This window comes from Sinohyriopsis cumingii, chromosome 12 (genome assembly GCF_028554795.1).
Source record: "Sinohyriopsis cumingii isolate HCF-2022 chromosome 12, ASM2855479v2, whole genome shotgun sequence".
NCBI classification, from domain to species: domain Eukaryota; kingdom Metazoa; phylum Mollusca; class Bivalvia; order Unionida; family Unionidae; genus Sinohyriopsis; species Sinohyriopsis cumingii.
Window position 1 is genome coordinate 30475138 of NC_142972.1, and position 17308 is coordinate 30492445.

At 34.3% G+C, this 17308-nt stretch overlaps 1 protein-coding gene across 1 annotated transcript in view; it reads left to right on the plus strand.

Annotated features, from left to right (window-relative positions):
• Nucleotides 1-966: 966 nt before the first annotated feature.
• Nucleotides 967-17308, plus strand: part of LOC149786183 (uncharacterized) — an 89053-nt gene continuing 72711 nt past the window's right edge. Inside the window, exons 1-2 of the mRNA XM_089976539.1 lie at nt 967-1051; nt 16268-16393. Coding sequence (XP_089832665.1) covers nt 16304-16393 — 90 coding nt within the window. The 5' untranslated portion in view covers nt 967-1051; nt 16268-16303. The remainder of the gene's footprint in view (nt 1052-16267; nt 16394-17308) is intronic.

Consider the following 17308-nt stretch of genomic DNA (forward strand, 5'->3'; position numbering starts at 1 on the left):
TGAAAACACCGAATAAACATATACTGCTAACGTATGATGAAACATAACACTGAATTTCGTTTGTGCAAAAAAGGAGCATACTTTTTCAATTATGGAGAGTAGACAAAAAGATCTGTATATAAATATGACCTCTCCCTTATGAGCAAGGTGGGTTTTTTTTTCCTATATACATATCCACAGAAAAAAGGCGTTTGGAAATGAGGTGTGCACTTTGGCCCCTCACGCGAAACGTTTACCCCTGGTCTATTTTAAAGTATAGTGGGCAGAAATATCCCACGTATGTGGGCCTAACCGTTCCGTTTGGCATAGTGTGCGTAACAGGCCCCTTCAGAAATTTTTAGAGGCATGGGCCACTTCGAGATCATGAGGGACTTTAGCCCTATTTATATTGAAAATTAAAATTAATCAAATGCCAAAACAGGCCCATATACTTTACTATATAAAGATTTAAAGACAACTAAGTACGCAGCGAAGTATATTTATATTTTTTATTGTCAGAATTGTTTATTCAATAGACGTTTTTAGAGTTCCCTTAGGAGTTATGGCCCAGGTCATATGGATCCCTGCCCCCTCCACCCCCCAATTGTGCCTGGGGCCGCGACATCACGACCTCATCATGCAAGGACGAAATGGTTTTTGGCCGAAACGATCTGTACCTGTCCATAAACAAATTTTCCAAAATGACACCTATAGCTGCTAAAAGTGACTCAGATGGCGTACATGAAATATGTGTGTTCGATTATAAACCTTAAAACTAGGACCTTTGAAGGTGTACATCCAGTTTATGTTAGATAAGAAAATGTTGCGGTAAAAGTATATATTCAGTAGAGAAGACAAAATTATATTCTCAGCAGAGAATATAAAATTAACATGTCAAAGTGATATTTGTTGTTATGTTCGGATAACAAGACCCAAGACTCAAACGGTCCGCATTGTTGCCTTGTCGGCTATTCACATTGTTGTTTTAGTTAATCACGTGATCGTTGTAGAGGCGGAAGTTGGAAGCTGTACGAGCAAAATACGGAAGTTTTCGAGCAGCGTTTATTCTGAGGTAATTGTTAAAATTATATTTTCACAAGAGTATCATGAATATTATATAGTTTTCTTCCAGCGAATACAAGTGACTGATATAAATTGAAATGAGTAATTTAGTCCAACGAGCAACGAAAATTTCCAGATACTATAACATAGGAAGTGATCTTGTTCAATTTCATGTTCCTGTGTTTTGAACCTGCAGTTTTTACATTTTTTAAAACTATTTTGATAAGATTTAAAATACTAAAATAATATATACGATCGGTCGATCGATATTTTACTCTTTGCGACGTGTTTTTGTTGTTATAGTTTTTTTTGTGGGTGGTGGTGTAATGGAATATGTATATACTCAATACAGTATATTGTTATTTTTATTATCTGGAGGGGGTACTGACAGTACAGACAAACGGTATAGTTTGAAAATACTTTAATCAACAACTTCTTTATCGTAGCAAGTTTTCTCATTTCTTTAAGAATTTTATTTCTTGGGAACTTAGCTTTTGACGTAAATACCAAAGTGACAGATGATTAATAGCAGTGATGGAAGGATAGGGGAGTTAACTGACAGAATTCAGCACTTTTCCAATGTCAGCCCTGGTGTGAATTACTTTAAATGAATGTAATTTATCAAATTATATTAATTTTTGACAATTTTGATCACAGTTACAATTTAAGTTACATTTCAACACTTAAATTGATTGAAGTCCCAATGCTGCAGTTACATAACAAAAGTTGTATATGAAAAATCATCTGAATAATACTGAATCTTTGAAAGATATTGGTCCTAAACATCAATGGGTTTAATTAAAACCAGATAGTATTATAAGCCATGTAATTTCTCCCTCAGACTCAGAAACCTGGCATTTCTCTTGTGTACAAATCAATCCAGCTTGATCAGTGACATCCATGGGTGAACTGATTTAATTTCAAAGCTGGAACACAATATTTGATGATGTCACCATTGTAAACATAAGATCATACCACACTGTGTTGGATTATCATGAGCACCACGCTATGTCAGATTGTCATGAGTCCAAGTTTGTGCTTTACTGTATATTCTAGTGTCCCAACTGGTCACCAATATTCACCTGAGCATTATTTTTATTTATTGCATGTTTCTTCTTGTCAGATCTGCTTAAAAAAAGCCAGCATGCCTCACTTTATTTGCTCTTGATTCAGCATGCAAATGATGTTGTTATTAGGTTAGTCACTAACAGAATTCATTGAATGTATCACGCCACAACTTTTGGAGCACTCTGGATAAAAGTTTGGTTGTTGTTGTTGTTCTTTGGTTTAACGACATTTTTCAGCACAAGATAGGCTATACATGGCGACCAGTATAACTGTTGGAGGAAGAACCCTGGAAAACCCAGGGAAGAACCACCGACCCACGAGAAGCTACTGGCAGGCTTTCCCATGTACCCATGTTAGCCGAGTCTTGGACCCGCAGACAGAGGTGAGATGGCAGTGATCCGGAATGGTGAGTGCTTTAGACCACTTGGCCACTCTGGGCCCCTGATAAAAGTTTGGAATTACATGCGACTTTGATGACTGAATTATAGGGTGGTACCTTTTAATTCTAAACTGAATATTTGAACGTCGGTTAAACCTAACATCTTGAATATTTCAGAGAACGGTTCATGTGAGATAGCTTTTTTTTAAGAAATCATTTCCTTCTTTCCAAACTGTAATTACATTGGAAGAATGGTGAAATTTATTAATAAACGGCACCAGTGGGGCTTTAAGTTACATTGCATTATGTATGGCAAGATAAATTTTATAAAAGCCATTTGCCCTTAGGGCAAGTTGACAGAAATTGTATTGCCCTTTCAATAATTGAGATTTTTCACAAAATTTGACAACATAATGTCATAATTAAAGAAAAAATAAAGGTAGAACAAAATAAGGGGAGTTAGGTTGACATTGTATTATGCATCTTTTACTAATGTCCTTTTTGGTTTTTTATCTCAGTTTCTGATTGAAAAACTTGTATCAGTAATTATAGTTATATAAAAGAATATATTTAAAAGTATGTGCAAACAGATATGTTTGAGGGGCTTGGATTTAATTTTGGAAAATGTAACACATAGATAGAAGACCCAGGGTATTTTGCAGAATTGTACTGGCTATTTTTCTTTGCATCAGATTCACTGCATTTGTTTGTGGAAACTTTGTGAAGTTTCTACTTTTTACCTAGATATGCCAAGAGACTTATTATTTGCATCATCAACAATGATGATAGCTTGACTTGAAAATGAGAGTGGTTTTGTAATGATTTATTATGCTAGACAGTTGAATGATTTTAAATTCATTCATGTAATTATTGCTAAACGGCAAGTTTACAATGGTCTTTGCACAAATAATGGCTGATAAGGACTGCTTGTGAACATTAGATTTTTGACAGCAGTTGTGCTTTTTGAAAGTCTGTGTGACTAATCATTAGCAGTGGGTATCTTTTATATCCAAACATGATTATAACAAATCTTGTGAATTATTTCACCAAAAATATCAGTGACATGCAGTAAACATTATTGACAGTTATACTTTTGAAGGTTAAAATTTCTCAATAGATTTCAAAATTAAAGTTTTTTTTACCCTTTACCCCATAATCTCAAGAGTCAAAATGTAAATCTCATTTAGACTGAAATTTCAATAGTTATTAGTTTATGACAGTCATTAGCTCATAGCTGGGATTGTTTATTATTTATATTTAACATGTTATGTCTGATGTTGAATAAAGAGGAACAGTACAGTACAGTATTTTGCAAGAAACCGACATTCAGATACATGTAGTATGACTAACATGGTCCATACTAATTTTTGTACAAGTGTTCCTCTTTCTAATTATGTATGAATGTGTGCATGTTTATGACTTGAAAGGCCTTTTGTGGCAAGCAGTTTTAATTTTCCAGCATCCTCAAACCAAGTCACCTTTCAATGTATTTCCATCTTTCAGAACATCTTTAACCCATGAAAAATCACTTTTCCACTCTTCCTTAAATTTTGTTACAACTTTAGGAGATTTTTTTTTGTTTCTCTTTAGAATTGTTATTAACTTCCTCTTTCTTCAGTGTCTGAGAATCAGTATGATCATCACTGGCAGGTCATTTCTGAGACTTAGGCAAAAAAGAAAATATACTTATTTAAACCATTGTGATTCAACAGTTCACAAATTCATGCAATGCAACAAAAATCTATTCTATCTCATTGTACAGTCGTGAGTAATACCAAATTTTTTGAATGATAGATTAATTAAAAACAAGCTTTTTAATGTTTTGCTGACTGATTTTTTGCCTATAAAACACATTTATCATCTTACCTCGGACTATTGACTTTATGAGTCACAATATTGGTGTTTTGTCTGATTGACAATTTATCCCCAAGGGGTGCAAGATTGAGAGTAAAAAGTCCCCTTGGTGTCAAAACTGGGAGTATAAAACAAAATTTTGGAATCAAGACTGGGTCAGATTAAAAATTTGGGGGTCACTGATGCACAAAAGAGGATAAAGGGAAACACTTGATTAATTATAATTTGATTGGTAATCAAACATATTCTGATAGTTGATCAAAAGTAATTCCAATAAAGTCATAATTGATTCCCTCTACTTCTATCATAAATGTCAATGATGATACGAAAGCAATCAAATCTTGATCAAATTATACACACCCAAGCATGACATCATTGACCTGTTAGTTGTGCCCAGCTCATATAGATTTTACATTGGTGCAACATTATTGGCCAATAAAGTGTAAGTGAATGTTGATCACTTAATATAGTAAATTTCTTATGGACAGGGCATGCTTGGTAGGGAGTTTTGCCAGAGGCAAAGCATGGGTCATTGATACTTGTGCTCAGACCCAATTCGGTATGCACAGGTTGGAATTTTCATGTGTCACTCATGGGTCACATTTGAATTCTATGTGTCAAACCTGAGGGCACACATCTATTGAGAACCTTGTATTTGGCATTTGTTACATTTTATTTGACCATAAACTTGGTCAGTCAGTTTTGTTGGCCAGGATAAGGATTAAAGAAGGATTAAGGAAGAGCCCACTCATTTCCTATGGCTGGGTTAGAAATGAAAAATATTCAGCAGATCATATACTTAGAAATATTATGACTAAAATGTAACTGATAAATATAAATATTGATTCATTTGCTCAAAACCTGCTTCAAGATAGCAGTCTTTATCATGTTTGTGTGAGAAAATGTGAGACTGATGGTATCAGTGACTTAAGGTGGAATTGACAGGCTTTGACAGAGTATCATGAAATACACATTGGAATGCTGAATGAAATTGTGGGCATTTATGCAAGAGAAGAGTGTTGTACATGGTACTGAATTGAGTACCATAAAATAAACATGTCTGTAATAAATGCCAGTATTTCTCAAACAAGTCCACAAACTTAAAGCATGTGTTTATGTCATATTGATGTGTATTTATTTGGTTATTGCTGTGTTTGTGTTTCTTTAATTTTTAACAGTTTTAGTCATATTGCTGCAATGTTTGTAGTGTTGCAGTTTATGATGATTCCTAGCAATGGGGCATCATGTCGCAAACATTTAGCATTATGTTCCACCCAGTCATATTATCCTGACACCAGGTCAACCAGTCCTAACACTAACCTCTTAATACAGAGTGCCAAGTGAGGCAGCTTCTAGTAACATTGGTATGGCTTAGCCAGGGTTCATACCCACAACCTCCCAAATCTGAGGTGGATGCATTAACCACTTAGCTACCAGAGCGGTTATTACTAAAATATTCCCAAGTTTTATTGTGACAGCATTGAGCATAAGATGAATAATTGTCATCATAATGCCCAGCTGTTCTTTAAGTCAGCTGTAATTGGCATTCAGTTTACTGTCATAATGCCAGGCTGTAAGACCATTTTAACTGGCATTCAGTTTACTGTCATCATAATGCCCAGCTGTTCTTTAAGTCAGCTGTAATTGGCATTCAGTTTGGTGTCATAATGCCAGGCTGTAAGACCGTTTAAACTGGCATTCAGTTTACTGTCATCTTGATGCTCAGCTTTTCATTAAGACAGTCATAATTGGATTCATTTTATTGAAAATATATTGCTATTCACATTTGAAACTATGCAGAGATCCTCAGAAGAAAATAAATGACAAGTGATCAAGTTGTTTTTCACCATGTTTGGATGTAACATTTGTGTTATAAGTGTTCTGTTCCAAAATCAGATACATATTATGCCTATTTAGCCATACGTACATTCCATAATAAAGGTCATACAAAAATAGCAGATGTAGAATTTCCAACTTTTTTTTCTGAATTTTGTAAATCAGTGTGATGCCAGAATGTTGCTTTTGTATTCCTATGTAATATATTGGCAGCAGCTGGAAAAGTAGTCTTTATTAAGCATTGTATATTTTATGACATCTTTGATATCTATTTACAATAGCCTGATGCCATACAAAAGCACATGCTTTTTGCTGACTTGCGAATAAAAGAGGAAGTGTGCCAACTTTCTTGCCAAAGTTGCATGTACAGTGTATGTAAACAACCATTTGTGAATGGAAATTTTTCTCTGTAAAGACAGGAAAATTGCATAAATAGTTATAAATTGGTGATTGAGTTCAAGTGTTGCCTCGGGGTTTTTAAGAACATTTTATTTTTTTTGTAAGAAAAGCAGTAAATGGAAAACTGGCCCATCTTTCATTAATATTATCACATAGAGTAATAAGATAAAGAGCAATTTTTAAAAGGTCCAATAGAAATGAAAAATCATATCAGTTTAAATATGCAAAGTTAATGATTATCAATTCGGTGAGCATTCACATGTGTTTCAAAATCTTTGAAAAGCACAAAATGCGATCCTGTTATGTCTCCAATAATGGATTACATGATAGATAAACTGATCTTAAATTTAATATTCAATATACATGTAGTGTAGGATTGTTTTTTATATGATGATCAAAGTTGGATATTTTCAATATGTTGAGACAATTGTGGGACAAAGATCAAATTGGTATCCTGTTGCCATTAACACTAGTTTTGTCATTGCTATACCTCCTAAATTGCCTGAAGGATTGCAGTGAAACTTTACACTCAATTTGTCCAATGGTATACTTGGTTTTAAGTGAAAATGGTGATGCTGGGGCAGCCAGTTTGTCCGCTAGAGTGGCTATTTTAAAGATTTGATTACACGTCCTCCTGAGTGGATGGTGTTATATATATTCAGATTGTACTGGTTGGTGGCTTTTTACGAATTTTTATATGTTATTACATTTCTCTTTTTTTTTAATTGACCTTAGTCCAAAATCAAGTTCATAGTCAATCTGACCAGTGACATTTATTTTGTAAACAACATAATACATTGCAAAGACTTCTCTATGATTATAGATTAAATATTTAAATGATTATGAATGTAGGCTTTTAGTTTTTCACTTGGAAATTCTTGAACTTGTTAATAACTTTGAATGTTTTAGAGAAGAGACTGACCTACATCCTCTGTTATTGTTTTATCTTTTTATGTCAATGTCGTTTACTTGAAAAATTACTCAGTCCTGCCTTAACATCTGATGTGGAATCAGTCTTACTGTTACATTCAGTTTTTAATTTGGGTTGATTTATTTATTCAGATTATTATTCAGTGGAATTACAAAGCGCTCAATAATATTTTCGGTCTAAACAGGGCTTTCATTAAATTTATATTTTATGGAGTCCCAAGGACCCCCACATGTGAATTTTATAGGATCCTTTCAAGATGTTAAATGGTCCCACTTTATAGTTTCTGCAGTAAGGGGAGTGTGTGTGTGTGTGTGTGTGAGAGAGAGAGAGAGCTCTCACAAGAATTTTGGTGAAAATATGAGTTCCACCAGCTCAAGTTGCAATCCCCTCTCAAAAACATGTTGGGCATACAAGAAGTGGATAAATGTCCGTTATAATGCCAGGAATAAAGAGATGCGAAACCATATCAGTTTTACTTATTTGTAATTCTTTCAATATTCATGTATTAAAATTGATATCCCATCAGTCAACTTGGGTAACGTTACACAAAGCCGTTTTTTAGACATTAATACATCTTTCCCTTCAAAACAAAAATATCGGGCGAGGCGTCTTAATTACAGAACTGGATCATCACAAATTAATTTTAAATTTTGCAGTGAGCATTCATGTGCTCAATCCTGAGTGCTGTATTACAATACTCTCATATTCTTATTTAAAGTTTGTAAAATGGTGTTGATTTGTTTTTTTCTTCTGATTTGACATGTTTGAAGTTTGCAAGATCCATCTGCTCTAACATTTGTTGTATAACATCCACAAGTCACACCGTAGAGCATCTTGCTTATAATCTGGCTCCATTTTCTATAAAACCATAGTCTGGTCCAGAACCTAATTTTATTATGAATATAATGAATCTGTGAGGCAAAGTTCAAATTGATGAAACCCTTCTGTTTTCTTGTAAATAAAATGGGTCATATAGTTGCTATAAATAGAAAACAAGGGAAATTCTTATGCAGTAGTGATGTTTTTAAAGCAGATTCTCAAATTTATACGAGAGAAATTGAAGAGATGATACTAAACATGATAAACACAACTTTTTATTGATGTTTATTTATTATTTTTTTAATTTACCAAAACAGCATTATCAAAATACTGGAGAACATAAAATGTAATTTGTTGAAAAAAAGCTAATGATTAGGACAAAAACATAATGGCGGTCATGTATGCTTTTAAACCCAAAAATACTTATCCATATTTACAAATGGCATTTTATCCAAATCTCAATGTGAAAGCAACAAATGGTAGTAATATTTATTATCATACGGTTTATCATCTAATTTAATTTGAATTCTTTGTATGTTGTCCTTTCAAGATCACATGTACTACACTCAGAAATGAACACAATGCATAATTAACGAATATGACCTCAACAGGTGGAGTAGAAAATCCTTGGGACCTGTTTTTGAGAAATCTTGACTTTTTCTGCAGTGTGGAAATTGACTTGGTCAGCAGTTTTTATTGTGTCCTTCGGGACTCTTAGGCTGGGGTTTTAATGCAACATTTTTAATTTTATTGTGTAAGGGATGCACATTTGTGCATTATTGGAAGCCCTGCTGAATGATTAATTTGGAATTATAGTGAATTCAGTCAGTGATATTTTTTATGACTCTGTGGTCATAAAATAAGGGATAGAAAAGAGTGAGAAGCAACAAGCTTTGTAAACTTCAACAGGTTATTTATTTCCCTAGAATACAGCGTGTAAATATAAAAAAAACCCATAGTTTTGCAAATGAAATCCCAATCAATCCTAGAATTACAGACACAGCTCCTCATGAGTAATGTTCTGAATAAACTCTAATGGAAATCCAATGCTGAAAGTGTTGATGTGCCTGTGGTGGCCTGTGCAGTGATGATGTTCCAATATTCTCTTGTTGTATCACAATAATACAATGCAAGAATATTTCCTTATTTAAAATGTCAGTATAAATTCAAGTCTATGTTTCAATGAATTTTATTTTTGAAGAGTACTTTGTATTCACATAGATGAATCACTTGAATTAAAATATTTAAAATAAATGAATTACTGGATACAACAATAATACAATTTATTCTGCTAAGATCTTAGAGCATGAATGGATAATTTCTAGAAAAAGAAGATTGTAAAGTCCTCAACTTGACCTCAGGTGACTATTAGCATTTTCTAAATTAAACTTTTACCTAATGGAAAATAACCTTCTCGAAGCTTCTTAATGTTTAGTAGATACAAAATCTCAGTTATACATGTAATTAGATTATAATATGTGATAAACACAATGACCCTGACTTAGACAAAGATAATAATCCTGATAACTAACCAATAAACGTAGAGAACATATTTAATCATGTATTATCTGTTTACAGAATTTTTAAAAATCAATGATTCAGGTGAAGCAGAAAATGAATTTGATTTTGGACAAGGTTAAGTCCAACATACAATGATACATTATTAATGGCATATAATGAAATTTAAAAGAAACTTTAAAAAAAAAATCTAACTAACAATGCAAATTAAATATACATAACACATTTCAGATTATATTTTTATGTTGCATCAAAACACACTTAGCACATCACCACATTCCAGGCCATTGGAAGATTAGCACATTTAAGTCTATACATGCACATCATTACATTCAGTGTTGGAATTTAGAACACCATTGGATTCAGTTGGAACTTAATAAATTTGGACTTGTGATAGAATGTTTAGGACTGTTTGGGATTTAATTCACAATACTATAATTTCTTTTTAAATTTTCATTTTGTATTCTGGGGAAATAAACTATTCTGCTACTTAGTTTAAGACCACAGAGTTGTAACAATGGTCAGTAGTCACTTCAGCATCACATTTTGGGCAGAAACACTTGTTAATACTTCTTGTTGGTCCTAGGTAAAAATGGTGCCTGTATAATCTTTTGTGTGGCCACCATGGCAAACATTATTGCTACTCATACTGAACAGAAAGTAATAATATTGACCTTTGGTTTTCATCATAATGCTTTTTGTGATGTCTGGTTGTTAATAAGCGAAAATGGTGACAATCAAACCTGCAAATGGTCACTAAGACAGCCATCTTGAAAACCATGTTATTGCTACTCCACCATCAATAACCATGGAGTTTCACAAAAATACTTTTTGTGATATCTAGTTGGTCCTAAATAAAAATAGGAATAAAAAAAATGGTTCTGATCAGACATCCAGTATGGCTACCATATCAGCTATCTTGAAAATCTTGTTATTGCAATGCAACAGATATAGTAAGTCATAACAGCTTGGGGGTTACACAAGAAGACTTATGATATCTAGATGATTCTCAATTACACTGGTGCTGATCTGACTACCATTATGGTTGCCATGGTGACCATTTGGTAAATCTTGTTCTTCCTTCTCCTAGGAGGAAGGTCAAATCATTATGGGGGTTTGTGTAAAACAATTTCTCAAAGTTGGAATCTTGTTTTTGAAAATTAACAACCTTTTACAAAATTGGAAGAAAAAATAACTGTATTTTTATGTGTTTTATCCAACTAGATCCAGAAATTGTTCCAACAGTCGTTACAACTGTTGCAGTGATGCATGCTTTTGTAATAGCATTAACGCTATCCAATACATGCAAGTACACACATACACACAAGAAGCTGTTAATTGATTTACCTTATTGTTTTAATCACATATTAAATGAAAAATATTTGGTTTGATGAGGGTACACAAAGTGTGTAGAGGTCATCATTAGAGAGAGACCGACTCTAAGGATCACGTGAGTGCAGAGAAAATGATTTTGAGTATGAACATAAACAGTAAGTATGATGAAACTGTAACATGAGGTACAGTACATGTCTGTGACCATGATATATTTTTGTTAAGAACTAATTTGTTACCAAGTCATCAGAATTTAGTTATTACTTGCATTCTACAGGAATTTATTGATAGGTCTTTCTGCTTTGTAAAATATTAACAATAACAGTCTGATTAAAATCAGATCTGCTCTGTCCTACATAAAGATCTGACAGCGACCGCTTCGAGTCATGTTCTGGTGACCTGTGTTATCATAATTGCTGATTTTATTAACCAGTCAGATAAAGTTTGGGAGACTGTACAGAATGGCTGAAGAACATCAATATGTGTTAAATGATTTGATTCACTTTAAAATTTCTGAATGCTGTATTTCCATTGGCTAATTCAAAGGTCACCACACATAACCCCTATGCAGTCCCTGTCAGATCTTCATTTAGGACATTGAAGTTCTGATTTTAATCAGATTGAGAATAATAATAATAACAAAATTACTTGTTTTTGAAAATGTTTGTCAAATTGATGACATGAAATATTGCTGATGTATGAACAAAAATGAATTAAAATCTTTTCTACACCGTAGAGCTTCACCCTCTAAGGTCCCAAACAGACCTTGTAACAGTCATGTGTTCCATTGGAAGCTCTGCTAATTAATGCATTTACAGGAATAACCCATTGCATAATGATCAATGGTTTGTTGTATGAGACAAGGATCCATGATGAGAGAGAATTTGAGATGACGACTTACCTGTTTTATTCTAGCATTTAAAGTATTGAAATACCTGCAGGAATCTTGTCAGATATCTTGCAATATTTATTTTTTCCAGACTGCCATGAGGCATTCACCCTGAAAAACATGTCTAAAGGCCAGTCTGAAATTTGCATGTATATTCCACTTTATAAAAATTGGGTTCCAGAGCTACTTTATTACCTTTTTTTGGTGATTTTGTACTGGACTACACCATACAGCAAACAAGTAAAGAATAAAGTTGTAAATTAACCTCTCTTCCATCAAACCAAAATAGTTAAAATTATGCATGGGCACAGTGAGTGCACAGCATTGATTAAAAAAATACTAATTTCACATGTCTTTCACTATAATAAAAGAGTATTATAGATGCCTGTACACCAAGGACAGTGTTTATCACAGAGTGGCATTTATAAACGGGTTTCACTGTATCCAAGTACTAAAGCCATCTTTTGAGGACATGAGCAGAGACCAAAAGGTCACACAATCCATAGCGCTAATTTTGTATGCATTTGCTGCCCTCGGCATTCTGCATATTTTTGCCTTGTAGTCTCTGATATCCTTGGTAGACAAAATTACTTAAAGAAATATGAAAAAACAAAAGATTACGAAAAATTGCAGAGTATGAGGGGAAATTATGGAAGTAATGCAAATGAACAGAAAAAGTCAGTACAAGGCAGAATGTTTAGGTACATACATGTATTCATACATGGTTTATCATTTGTATAAAGTAGCAAAAATGATGTAATCAGTGCTGTTGAAAAAGAAAATTGCCTTTAAATGAATGCATATCTGACCTTTGTAGGAACTATGTTCATACAAGATGTCACAAATCAACACCACAAAAGTAGTCTAATCTTTAGTCTGAGATTCCTCTCACCTTTCCCTCCCCATTTTAGATATTTTTACATTTATGTTGGAGTGTGGTGAAATAGCCAATAGCCTGTTATTGGCTTACCAGAGGGCCTAGCAAACTGAAATGCCCTCACATTGAGCCGTACCTGCATGGAATCAAAAAGATGATCTATTTTCTCAATAATTACAGTTATAACATTTGTTGTGTATTTAATCCACTGACAAAACTACAGCGATGATGAAATTTGACCTGGTACTTGGAATTTGCATTGCTTGTCACTGGCAAAGAGTTCACTTGTAAATAATTAAGGTTTTTACATGCACCACATAAAATGTTAGAGTCACAGTCTTTAACTTCATTGCCAGTAGCTTCTCTTGGGCCGGTGGTTCTTCCCTGTGTTTTCCAGGGTTCTTCCTCCACCAGTTATACTGGCCGCCATGTAAAGCCTATCTTGTGCTGAAAAATGGTGTTAAACCCTAGAACAACAACAACAACTTTAGCTTCAGCATGACTTATAAAAAATCACAACTTGCAGACATCCATAACCAAGCCAGTCCCTCAGCAAACAAACATGGTTGTTAATTTGTTTTTAACATGAAGCAGAAATAGGGTGTTTTATGTTTTTTTGCTTTGCACACCAATACCAGTAATTAGTCACAAACTAAACAACCAGAAGGAGTGCTGGCTTATCACATTGATGGTTTCATGCATTGTTTTGACAGCAACTACACATCATTAAACTGACCACTAAGCTCCCTCACTTGCTAACCTGCATCTCCTATCCAGCACTATGTTTCAGTAATTTGTTAACCAGGAGAACTCTAGCCTTAACTGTAAGTTGTCTTCTTTAACTCATTAACCCCTTGAAGTTTTTGTCGTTTTCACCTGAAATGCGAGTAGGAAACTCATTTTGTGGGCTATTTGTGAATACATCCTTCCAAGTGATTTCCCATTAACCTAATACCTAGTTGTGTTAGAAACATCATTTTTCATTGGCTATTTAGCTCGTGCATGAGCAGAAGGGTAAAAGATGGAGTTCTTTTTTTTTCTTTCTTTTATTTTGCTTAACAGACCCATCATTTTCGTATCGAGACCACTCTTTATTCCAAATGTCCTCTTATCCTACTTTTTGCAAAGGTTCATCTATCTGTATGCAGTTCAGATTGGTCTTCCTTGGATCTGAGGCTCAAGGGTCTAAAATCTGGACACAAAATCAGATTTCGACCCTGGGCAAATTTTGGGTGGGAAAAAAATTGGGTCCAAAAAATTATGTTTTTCTCTCTGTATTGTGTAGTGTAACTAGAACATCCAGATTATTTGATATCATTGTAGAGCTACATCTGTCTACCTTTCTATAATACTAACCACTTTTGTGTATCGTACATGATTTTGACGCTACAGAGCTCGGCAGTAGGCTACTACCTCCTGTCACATAAACGTGGCACCAGGGGTTAATGAGTTAAAAGATTAGAGAGGCAGAATTACATCATATGTATACTGTATACCATTGTGCCACCACAGTAAATCAAAGGGCTACACTGTTCCTCTGGTGCTGTGTTGTTGTCAATCACTGATCAAAGTTGACTGCTGGGATATGGGACTACAATTGCATGAAAAGAATAGATTGGCTTCTGACACAAATTGACATTGAAACAGTGACATTTTAAGACTTAAAACATTTACTGTTTGTACACCAATACCAAGAGTCAAATATTTTCTTGGTACAGCTAGACATTTTATCAGTAAAAACTGGCATATACCAGTGTAATGGAATCTCTGGTTGAAAGATGTAAAAATTTCAGGAAACGTCAACCTGGTACCCGTCAATCCTACTGATCAGTTACCTGGGTACCTGATTAAAGGGAAATTACATTAAATGTGAGCTGAAATGCTTTGTTGTAAGTTCATACATGTCAACCTCTTGAGAGGTATAAATGTAATTATTACTAATATGAGTGGCAAAAAAGTGCAATCCAAGCATAAAAAGAGTAATCTGTATATTACATGGCATAATTACAGAAAACCCTATAAGAAATGTACATTTATTTTTGCTTTTTCCTGCATCTGAAGTTTGTTGAAATTCTTGTCACAAATCGGATTAGCATGAAAATACAGGCACAAAACAAAAAGATAAATTATTTGTACACAACATTCAACATCCATTTGAACTAGTCTACATCACATGTTTAACTGTCACTTAAAGATTGTTGTTGTTGTAGGGTTTAACACCATTTTTCAGCACGTGATAGGGTATACATGGCGACCAGTATTAATAGTGGAGGAAGAACCCGGGAAAACCCCGGAAAGAACAACCGACCCATGGGAAGCTACTGGCAAGCTTTCTCACATACCCACGTTGACTGAATTCTGAATGCTGTATTAAATCACTGTCAAATTCTTCTTCTAAAATTTGTAAAGCACCGTTGATCCTTTTTCTGATGCAACGTGTTCTTCAGTTTAACAGAATCCCTGTCCTTTGACATTTTAGTCATATAACATCCACAAGTCACATCGATTCTCACTTAATATTTGGTGCCATGTTGTTTTTCTTAAATGTAGACTGGTCTGCAACTTTAGTGTGCATCAGATGATAATGAATCTGTGATACATGGTTTCAAATTCAAGGAAACTGTTCAACATACATAGCCAAATGGTCATACACATTGAAAATGTAAGATCAGTTAATGGAGGTCTATGATGAATAAATGTACAGCAGCCAATATTTACATGACGTGAACCTTGAACTGTAGTTGTTATTATGTGTCTCACTGGTTCCTGATGTTGCCAGATATAATCTTTGATCTGAACTTGGAATCATGGAATTGTTTACTATTTTTGTTGCATGAAATAAATGGGTACCCTATAGCTAATTTTATTACCCAGGTAATGATGAACATGTTGGTACCAGTGGACCTGTTGACACCTTTACTCAGGTTAATGATGTGTAATGACTTGAGCTGAATATATCCAGAGTGGAAAATTTCATAAGGAAGCCTTTTTCTGGCACACAAGAAAATCGTAAATGTACACGTCAATACTTTTCAGGGCAGAATTTAGTGACTACTTTGAAAGTTTGTGTGTCATCCTAGACAAAAGACTGCATTATGCCAGCACCTGAGATATCAAAAGTGCTTCAGATAGCTAGTGAAATCTTTTAAAATTGGTGCAAAACTAAACTTCAGTGTTAGTACACCAAAAGAAAAAATAGGTGCAGTATATGACAGTGTTTGATCCATAGGATACAGATGTACTGGTAATAGTGGGATGGACTTAGCCCCCACTTCCATAACCAGTCTGAAATGTCAGCCTGTATAATTTTTGTTTTATTCTCAGGTTCCTCGTTTGATTTTGTGTCTCATCTCCATTGCTATGTGGAAGGCAACTGCAGGTGCAAATGTCAAGGTGGCTGCCCCTCCCTCAGGAGGTGATGATGACTGGGAGACAGAACCTGATTTTGTGGTATGTACTAAACTCTGGCCATACATGTTTCTTGACAATAATTTCTTCACAATCATGCTGTCTGATGGAAAGGTGTTATTGAATGCAAGGCTTATGCAGGAAAAGTTCCCATCTTATTGTAACATAAACTTGGCTTGCTGCTGAGTCTTTTAAATATGACATTTTTGCAGTTAGTAAACTAAATCCAGTACATAGTTCTGCATAATGAATGCAAATGACTTCCAATTCATCTGAACACGTAAAAGGTTCCTGTGATACTTGGAAATCAGGAAAAGACCAGGAAAAATATAGCTTTGTTCCTGACCTGGAAAAACCCTTTAATTTTTCAAATTGTCGCAGAATAGAAACCATGTGGGTTTTTGGACTAAATGAATAAGGCAAACACAGTGTGAGAAAGATGGAAATTTATGAATGAATTAATAAAGAAAAATATATGATGTAAAAATACAATGATTCTCTCATGCTCTCAACATACGATTTACTCAAATCACTCTACACAACATTCACACATCGAAAATAAACCAAAAATATTAAATCAATATGAAGTACAGATCCAAGAAACCTCATGGACTGCAGTTACGCTTCAAACAGTATTTTACACTATAAGAGAGATTCACATAATCTCGAATATGAATTCTATTAAGATTCAAAATAATCTTATGAACACAACTAAGATTCAAAATAATCTTATGAACATGACGAAGATTCAAAATAATCTTATGGATATAAAAATGCAATGGAACAACAATTGATCCATACATATGCTTCTAGACCCCTTGTACAGTCGCACGATTCCTTGGGTTGGCCCACAATCTTATCGACTGCTCGCACCCTTTATGAATCCACCAAGAGTACAGTCATACGTTACACGTACAGACAGCATACAGCACTTTTTAAAATTTGCTACGTCTACGT